Below are 10597 nucleotides of genomic sequence, written 5' to 3' on the forward strand. Positions count from 1 at the left end.
GCCAAACAAAAATATAAATGACATACTCTTGTTTTATATGGTTCAAAGCAGTGTAGTGGTGAGTACTTCCTTCATTATGTGTTTTCAGGTAACAACACAAGTGTATTCAAAGTGTTTGCATTAAAACTGACCAGAAGCACCTGATCAAAATTCTTCTACAGAAAATTATCTGTTGTATCATTGGCCACAGTCCAGGTCTACTAGTTGACATTAAGATTCGTTCGTAAATAACACATTCCGCATAATACCTTGAGAAGAATAACATTCTTTTCAAGCTATTTTTCCGATGACTACCGTTAGGTTATGAGCACGTATAATGTACTTGAACAGGAACCTTGAAAATTTCCCATTTTACTTATTTATTTGAATGTTTTGGATATTAGTGTAGTGCAACACAAAGTAATTTTTTCTATGAACATTTGCAATACAAGATGCGAGACGTATCTGATAGGCTGATCATCATCTGTCAACAATTGACGTCTTCTGATAATCAGTGTACAGGTCAGTAGAGATGGTGTATGTTAGACTTCTTCAAATTTATAATATCGTATTTTTTCACAGTTCTAACATCTTCTTCTTTAAATCTGCTTATCCGATTAGGCGCTGTAAATAAAATTCTTTGTTTGCTGTCCGCGTGCTGATAACTTTTCGGAGGAAATTAAGTAAACAAACACAATGTTAACACTATTACAAATTTTAAGTCAAAATTGAGCTTATGCTCATGCACCTGTGTGTTTGTCTGTTTGTTATTTTCCCTGGCTGGCTGGTAGGTTTTTACTTAAAAACTTGTCATGAAAGTTCCTGAGGATGATCTTAGTCAGATTTATTCAAATAGTGAGAAATCTGCAATATTGAAATTTTGGGGTAATTATTGCAATTTTTGGTAAATAATCTTCTCGTCAGAATCTACTTGTATGTTAACTTTGAAAATTGGGTCTAAAGATTTTTGGGAATGTCGTAATTCTGATTCGTTAAAGTAAGCAATTTTTGTAGATATTGCTAGACACACACCCTCTATGAATCTGTTTGTTAAAACGCTTTTACAATTGGTACACATTTCCAGTGGATGATCCTATTCAGATTGGTCAAACTATGACATATTATGCAATGTTGTATTTTTGTACTGATTGTTGCCATTTATCATAAAATAGATTCTGACAAAAATCTTCTTTTTCTGATCGCTTAAGTTGAAATTTGTTATTCAGGTGGTTTTGGTGTGATTTTCCAAATTGTGACGAAATATGAGGCATTGTATTTTTGGAACAATATTTGCAAAAAGTCTTCTTCTTCAAATCTGCTAGTCTAATTGCCTTAGGTTAATCAGGATGATTCAAGTCAAATTTTAAAGATTTGACAGATCCGGAATATGCAATGATATTTTATGATGCAAGTTTTACCATTTAATAATTACCTCCAGACACTGCTGGTCTGATTGCTTTGAAAATTCAGCAAACGGGTTCCTAGGATAGCTGATAGTTTCAGCTTCTACCGCGGAAAATCTATTCCTTTAGCAAATTATTATTGGAAAAATAATGTTGCACCACATCATAGTGGTGAATATTTCCTTCTTAGCGTGTTTTTAGATATCAACGCAAGTACTCTAAGTGCTTGAAATGTATGATTGGTTCATAGGATAGCTGAGAGTGTTACATTGTGAAGCGGAAAAATTTATTCCCTTTTGCAAATTATTATTGAAAATCAAAGTCACATCACATCATATCATATCATATCATATCATATCATATCATATCATAGCCTAATTCATATTTTCAGTAAATTAGTTTTAAAAATATTCCTCCTCCTGTGGTCTGCTTTTAATATTTACTATTCACATTCACCACAAATGGTTGCCATGTATTGCATGTCAATATCAAAGTGGAGATCTATGGGCCACTTGGTCACTTGTATACTTTATTGAAAGACACTGAAGTGTTTGAAGATAATTACTGTTGTGATCCAATATACATTGAATTTATGACTCCAATATTTTGCAAGCCCTTTATTTGAACTTTTGAAAGAATTTAAATGTCAAAGAAATTACACGTCAATAAAGCAACGGAACCAAACAGCAATTCAGCACGTTACAAATTCCTGTAGAACATTGGCATCCTTTGATGCAGTATGAAATATGTGAATCCTAGGAACTAGGGAGTAACACATTTGACTTCTCCTTTTTTACCTGAAAAGTAAACATACAAGAAATAATTTGGCATTAAGCTGAGGTCGGCGACTTTTTCTAAAGTACTTATCTGAGGTGCTGTCCAGTGTGGTTAGTAGGCTGCTGGAGATAACTTCATTTTGACTTGCTGAAATTGGGTATAATTTCAATATTACAATTTTTGGGTGTAGTGTTGTAATCTCTTGTCAAAACACCTCCACTTGGAATTCTGAAGTTGCTCATCTAACAGCTTTCAACGTCAGCATGAAGAAAATTGGAATTTCTGCTTCTTAATATTGACTGATGGACAGTGATTGAACAAGTGTCTGTGTTATGTGTGTTAAAACTTGGACATGATTATTGTGCAATGGGAGGTGAACAAGAGGGAGGAGTGTGGCTTGTTATACGAATTGAGGTGAAATAGCTTGCACCGTGACTCGTTGCCCTGGCTGGAGATCTGCTGTGTAAATCGACGTGAAATAGTTTACCAATAGTTCTTTACCGGTTCCATGATGCAGTGCGTGTTAAAAAGACTTGTTTTGCAGTATACAAAGCGTACGTTACTGATATAACTTTAGCCGTAGGGTATACACACGGTATGTTACTCATAGAACACTATGACAAGTTACACTTCTGGGCTATGTTTGTCGCCGATGTATACAAAATATACGAGGAATTTTTCCGCGTTGCAAATTTGTGTCATTCTTGTATAAAAAAAAACGTTGTACAACACACAATCAGTATGTTTTTGTTGTTTTGAGCGTGTATACGGTGTTTGATACAGCCACAGCGATGCATTGTGGGATAACTGGGAAAAGGTCAATTACTCTTTGTCCTGGCTCTGCACTGTTTGTGATAACAACAAAGCTGTAAGTTCCTAGTTATCGGATTTAGGTAATCCACGAAGTAGTATTCAATGGAGCAACATCTTAATGTTGACGTGACTAGTCTCATTCCATTGTGGTGTACCTGGATTAAAACCCATGCACAAAGTCGCAAAATATATTATTATAAACTAACCATGAAGCTGTACGGCTTTGTGACAGACGGAATAGTATTGGCCGTTCTCTTTCATTTCGGCCAAGGTTTCGTCAAACCATTCAGGAAGATGGCTGTCTTTTCGAGTTATTGCATGATACAGACCAGTTCCACAGTGTATTACTCCACCCACACGTTCAAAGCCATGTTCTTCAGCGTGCCTTGCAATAGCACCGATCACAAAGATACTGTCGAGCTGATTGGAGAAAAAGTATTTTTTTGGATTGAAGCAGATGATTTCATAGTGGCATTACATTTTCATTATGATGCATATCAAATGATAATCAGTTACAACACTAATTGAAAAGTGTTGCATATTTTTCAACATTTTGACATAGCGCACACTGTGTTTGCCTGATGATTACAAATTAACGATCTAAAAACAATGTTGTTGTGTTCTTTGTTGATTTCATCATCACAAGTGCCATTAGAATTTTACTTGATAGCCTACAACACGATTGGAAATATTTTGGGATAATAGGATATTGTAGTAATATTGGTTTATTCAGTAAATTTAAGCTCATCTACTCTTCTGTTTTGCAATTCACATGTTTTTAAGGGTAATCTGTAATATTGTAACTTTCAGCTATAGGGTACCCGACACTTTTGATAAATTTGCACAATAAAAGATTTCTACCATTTCAAAATGACAGATCCTATTGTTTCTTTGAAATTGTCATTATTGTTTTGTCCATTCCCCAAGTTTTGGTAATTTGAGAAAATAGAGGGTCATGTCCAAGGTGGCCCTGAAAAATAGAGGGTCATGTCCAAGGTGGCCTTGAAAAATAGAGGGTCATGTTCAAGGTGGCCTTGAAAAATAGAGGGTCATGTCCAAGGTGGCCCTGAAAAATAGAGGGTCATGTTCAAGGTGGCCTTGAAAAATAGAGGGTCATGTCCAAGGTGGCCCTGAAAAATAGAGGGTCATGTCCAAGGTGGCCTTGAAAAATAGAGGGTCATGTTCAAGGTGGCCTTGAAAATATAAGGTAGTGTTGTCATGTACAATTTTTAGACATTTTCAACTTTTCAATTTCAAAATATCTTTTTAATACAAATATTTCACCAGCTACTTGAACTCCTTGTATTTTTTAAGTAGATAGAATAAAAAAATACAATTTTAACTATTTTACTTTGCCTTATTGAGGTACTAACTTCAAAAGTATGAAATACCTTAGTTTCCTGAACATCTACCACACAATGAAAATGACAGTTTAGCAAAATAGGAGAGTTTACAATGTACTATCAGCAGTCAAACAAAGTAGTGGTTATAACTGTTCGAAAAATCGCAATTTGACAACCGTGATATATCAAAAACAGGTAAAGGATCAAAATTTGTAAGATTCAAAACTATTCTGCAGAATTATATGATAAGTACAGTTTGCAAAATTTTTGTTTATTTCACTGTATTTACATTTGCAAAAAAAGCAAATTTGACTAGATTTAGTAAAAAGCAGTTAACTTAACTTTGTTGCCAAGTAGATTGAACAAAATTAAGAAATTTACCTTAGTCTGTAGCAACAAATTATGGTCTGGTGCCTTATTTTTCAATAATTTTTGACAAACTTTTCAAAATCCTATAAACCCAAAATATTTCCAATCGTGTTCTACGGTGTTTATGTTCCTAATATGTAAAACAAAAGTAAAAAAACAGGAATCACATACTAATCAATGTCTATGCACTAAATGTGGGCAGCGTTTTATATTGGCTTACCGTCTCGTCTTCTAGTTGCTCGAACAATTTATCCGAATCACTGATATACTCTGTGTGCGGTTTGAGTGAAGCAGCAACGCTCTCTTGACCATAGTGATGCTGCAGACAAGACTTATCACTTACCCATCCATCAACAAACCCTATAAGATCAAATAAAACTTTCCTCAATACCAACATGTATATCCCCCTAAGCAAACAAAAGAAGTAATTTAGCAATATTTAAATGCGATGCATTCAGTAATACAGTGACTGCTCTGTGTCATTTTTGGACGTACAGTTTCTGGGCAAGTTGAGAAACCATTTCCAACATATTAACATCAGAGTAAACTTGTAGAAGTACTTGTTGAAGTCATAAAATGACTGAATTGCTAAAGGAATGTGTATAAAAGCAAATGTGAGGCATTGAAAACTAAACGAAAATATTACAAGAGAGGGACAATATTATAGAAATAACGGACGACGCGCTGACCATTAAAGTTTATTTATGGGCAGAGGCGAGAGGAAAGCCAAAAGTTAATGGGCGAGGCTTGCCGAGCCCGTTAATTTGGCTTTCCTCTCGCCCGCGCCCATAAATAAACGTTAATGGTCAGCGCGGAGTCTGTTATTTCCTTTATATTATCAACGAACGCCGAAAAACCGTCAAAATTTACGAAAATTTCCCGTGCGAACGACAACGGGGCCCCAGAACCTGACAGTGAGTAGTGCGCGCGCTGCCAAACTTTTGCAAATCCGGAGTTTTTTTGAAAAAAAGCGTCTAAACTTGGCCCCCAATGCTCCATTTTATTTTGTGGTTGATTATGAATTTTGTACAAATCACAATTTTCGTTTTATCTGTAAAGTTACTATGTTTACGATATTATTCATATTTACGGGCATGAAACAAACCATATGTGTACTTGTGGGCAGTCACGTGATTCAGCTCGACCAATCAAAACGCGATGGACAGGGCAACTGGTAACATAATTTTCTGTAACAGTATTGTCCTTACATGTACTTTATCTGCATTACCACTTTCATTCAACATAACTACAACATTGAACTTCCATTTGTCATTTGTTTTATATAAATAGCACCAGTTTGGAATCTCTTAAATCATGTATAGACAAGGAACTGCATGTAGATTTAATGTGTTCCCTATATTTCAAGAAATGGATTCAATCTGCGCTGTAAATTTTGACTTTACGTGTTGTTTTTTTGTTTTGTTTTTTTTTTTTTGGTTGTTTTTTCTACAGATGTACACATTGAGGACTTAGCAAAAATCTACTTTTTGGAAGAACATATATAATACAATATGGTAAATTTATGCTGAATATAGATTTCCAAACTAGAAATTGTAGCATTTTGCTTTGAGTACTCTGTTGTTCATATATACAGCTGTTGTTTTAAAGACAACTTTTGTTGTACATGTTAGGAACATAAACACCGTATTTTGGTTGAAGATAAGTTCATAAGAGGCCAGTGAATTGAAATCATACGTAAATACGAATCCTACAACAGAATTACGATTATATTTTGATGTCTTTCCATGAATTAATCACATCTAATTGTAAGAAAATGAAATGGGTATCGTTAATGTCTCTTCCATACATTCCACATGCATATATTCTAAAAATCTATATTCGCGTACAAGGGGCATGTAGAATTCCCTTACCGATACTTTTCCCTTCAACATGGTCTGGGTCAAAGCCTTTTGGATTGCCAGCTTTCACATAGAAATGTGCTTCATTTCCATCATCCCAGAAAGCATCAGTGAAGCCAACAGAATGTCCACGTTCTTCAGTTTCCATCCATCCCAAACATGCGTCGTAATTCTTGCCAAGCAAGCCTTTAATGAGAAGTTCATTAATTATGATGTATGGAAAACCAAGGCCTCAATTTAACTCTAAACGTTTATTACGCTTTAAACGAAAAAACAAATAGTCTCTATTACGGAGAGCAAAGTTGAAAACATAACTGGATTGATTCATAACATCTTGTGTCTGTGACAGAGAACTAATACCCTTAGGTTTAGAAATTGTGATGCTTTTAGAGTTAATAACAGAATATTATTATAAATAAGGATAAGCAACCAGTTGTTAAGTTGTTAAGTTTCAGTTTCATGAACTGTAATCTTCTGATACATTTATCAGTCTTAAATCAGCCGTTTACCTTACAAGACTTTAAAAATAAGTGTGTGTTATTATACACCTGTATCTGTATTGTTTCGTCATAAAGTAAATTGCGTTTTCAGACGACGCGGAGTCCAGTAACTCTGACGCGGAATACAACAACTTTAGGTGTTATATGACGCTAAATGACCCTTGACCTCACAACACCTGTACGTCAACAAGGGGAAACGAGGGAAGGTTTTAGATTTTTTTGACAAAAGCTATACATTTAAACATTCAATACTAAACGGATTAAGTGATGGTCAACTTAAAACATGTAAATTTGAGTGAAATTATGATGCTGACCTACAATTTCTACCACGTGCAATGCGCTGCGCGGGTGGAAGTTTGATCTGTGCCCTACGCGCTGAACGCGTTCCCAGTTTGCTCTCGAATGCATGACACTGTACTCGACGGGCATCCTCAAAACGCTTTAATTATTTCGACTTTTGCCGGTGTAATTGATCTAAAAAGGTGTATAATAATAAGGTTATTCACAAAATACCGGGATTTATGTACTCGTACATAGTACGCTACGGTATTGTCTGCACGATGTACTCGGAAGTAAATCCCGGTAGGCCCTATTTTGTGAATAACCTTATAGTACTACATGGATTTTCAACGTGGTGCTAAAATTTCATAGTAATGAAAATAGAATCAGAAACGTGTGTAAACACATGGACAAGTACAGCTAAATAGTGGAACCGATGGTCATTTACCTCATCATGTATTGGTTATAGCTAATACTTTGCCAAGTTGTGTTTCTATTTTAAGAAAGCATGCCATTGGATTTCAGTGAATCAAAGTCTTATGATCTTATATATTTCTACAGTGATAAAATATATACCTGGTCCAATCCTGGAGTGTTCACCAACATGATGGGTGTAACAGTTGCTAGATGCATCATACATGATTCTGCACTGTTTTTTAGCCGCTTCACAAACTATGAAATAAGCATATGAAAGAGAGAAAATTGTGACTAACAAACACTTAGGATTCAAATCTATCGAGATCAACAGATGAAAACAATGAAAGTGAGTTTTCAACAATTTCTTCAAAACTTCTCACTTAGAGATAATTGGAAGCAATACTCTGTAATCAAAGATTAGTCTGATACTGAAGGGAGGAACCTAAATTGATTTTATATACACTACCACCCTAACGCAAAGACCTTGCCTCGTCCATTTCTACCGGTTTCATTCCTCGCTTGGCTTTAAATAATTTGCAATTTCACTACTCACCATAGCAAACAAGGCTTATTTATACAAAGTAACGGTGATTTTTGTCCCCCCCCCCCCCAATCTTTTCTTTACGGTATAGATCGTATTGACAATTCTAAATAACTGAAAAATCACGCTTCTAATTTGTGGTTGTTCACGTTCCTTCTGATTAAGATGTTCTAAGGCTAAAACCTTGAATTACATGGATTAAAATAATTTTCAACAATGGATGAATCATCTTCTTCTAGTCTATGTCAAGGTTAACATGGCAGTATGATGCGGTTATTTCCAAACTTTGTTTTGGGTCACAGAATCCTAGAAACGATGAACAATTTGATGAATACACAACATCCTGACAATGTCTACATCCTCATACAATTGTAAAGTTTTGGATTTACAAATCACTGTACATTAAAGGCAATAATATTGATATGTTTGAAGTAACATACAGTCACTTTTACACATTCAGTTTACTTAAATATACGCTCTATTGAAAATTCTACCATATACAATTTTATTTGGTTTACTTTTATATTATTATCATAGTTGTTGTCAAACCTGAGATTATGCTATAATCTTTTGGATTCAATCATATGATGCTTTTTCGCTGCTTATAAACGTAAGAGACGAAAATTCTATGACAGAAATGGCCAACAGGCATGTTAATAAGCGGAAGGCCTTTGTACAGGAGGCTATTATCGGTTTATATGTCTAAATATCAATAGTTCAGTATTCTGGTAACTTTTCATTTATTATGCCAATAAGTGTCAGAAATGGAATAAATATTCCCAACAAGAAAGACGTGATTTTGATATCTTGCAACTAACCTGCATGAACCAGATCAATGAAAAATCCTGCAAGTTTCCCATCATCATCTCTTAAAATAAACAAAAGAACAATTCATTGTCTAATATGAATCCCTTTTAGCAGTTTCACCGTATGAGCCAGAGTCTTAAGGTAGCTGCATACCTTTTAGACACTTTCAGATTTTTATTTTTTTCTAAATGAACACGTCCCAAACCCCAATAAAGTATACATTTTCTGAAAGCCCTGATATAGAGCTATCCGGCCAAGCACAGTACACGGTCATTATTTGCATAAGAGTCACGTGACAAGCGTTTTGCTGAACCTTCCGAAAACCGGTTTTTCCCGCCTTATGCAAACACGCTGCAAGATTTCCAGTTGGAATTTCTTCATTGACAAGCCTTGACAATATCCTTCAAAACCGTGTCTGGGATTTTCTTTATATGCCTTTGGTTTTTTTTTTAATGCGCTCTTAAAGGTGTTAGATGAAGGTGATTTTCAAGGAATTTTAATTATCACGCCATATAATTTGAATGGAGCCTCCGGGAAAAAATCGCAGACACGGTTTTGAAGGATATTGTCAAGGCTTGTCAATGAAGAAATTCCAACCGGAAATCTTGCAGCGTGTTTGCATAAGGCGGGAAAAACCGGTTTTTGGAAGGTTCAGCAAAACGCTTGTCACGTGACTCTTATGCAAATAATGACCGTGTACTGTGCTTGGCCGGATAGCTCTATATCAGGGCTTTCAGAAAATGTATACTTTATTGGGGTTTGGGACGTGTTCAATGAGAACAAAATAAAAATCTTAAAGTGGCTAAAAGGTATTTAGCTACCTTAAAGTGAAATACTTGCATTGAAATAGGAAGATTATCGGCAGGAAATCTGTTTTCAATGTATGTATACTTGCATCCGGTGATTTGATGTATTATTTCATTCATCTGTACTGGCATGACGCAGTGTGATAAGTTGTCTCAACATCGAAGTAAAGAATATATAACTCTACTTATAATGTAACGACTTTTGATGAAGTTTTGTACTGCAGCATAGATACTTACTAGATAATTAGTTTAATGCTATAAAAACAATAATGCAACAACATACAGAAGCAGAGGATCATGACATACACATTCAGATCAGTTGGTTTCTTGTTATATATATATATATATATATATATATATATATATATATATATATATATATATATATATATATATTAAGCAATAAAGCACACCCAGCGACGGTATACCACGAGATTTTGATCAGTTCACGACATATATGCACGAGCGATAGCGAGTGCAAATACGAAGTGAACTGGAGTGGTATACCGTCGCTGGGTGTGATTTATTGCTATTATATCGTAACAGTATATTGAAATTCTGTTGTGGAATGTCAAAAACGGATTTTTGCTCAAGCTGAAAGCTCGCGCGTATGCCAGCCATGGTATATCGATGTATATTTATATATGGTAATGCTTACTCATTCAAGCTGCCATTAAGTCACCCTAAACCCTAAACAAATATAT

The 10597-nt window shown here is 35.1% G+C and overlaps 1 protein-coding gene across 1 annotated transcript in view; it reads right to left on the minus strand.

Annotated features, from left to right (window-relative positions):
• Positions 1-1966: 1966 nt before the first annotated feature.
• Positions 1967-10597, minus strand: part of LOC139122632 (arginine-binding periplasmic protein-like) — a 14680-nt gene continuing 6049 nt past the window's right edge. Inside the window, exons 6-11 of the mRNA XM_070688207.1 lie at positions 9099-9148; positions 7899-7994; positions 6556-6729; positions 4905-5044; positions 3179-3392; positions 1967-2179 (exon numbers count right to left, since the gene is read on the minus strand). Coding sequence (XP_070544308.1) covers positions 2145-2179; positions 3179-3392; positions 4905-5044; positions 6556-6729; positions 7899-7994; positions 9099-9148 — 709 coding nt within the window. The 3' untranslated portion in view covers positions 1967-2144. The remainder of the gene's footprint in view (positions 2180-3178; positions 3393-4904; positions 5045-6555; positions 6730-7898; positions 7995-9098; positions 9149-10597) is intronic.

This window comes from Ptychodera flava, chromosome 22 (genome assembly GCF_041260155.1).
Source record: "Ptychodera flava strain L36383 chromosome 22, AS_Pfla_20210202, whole genome shotgun sequence".
Taxonomy (NCBI): domain Eukaryota; kingdom Metazoa; phylum Hemichordata; class Enteropneusta; family Ptychoderidae; genus Ptychodera; species Ptychodera flava.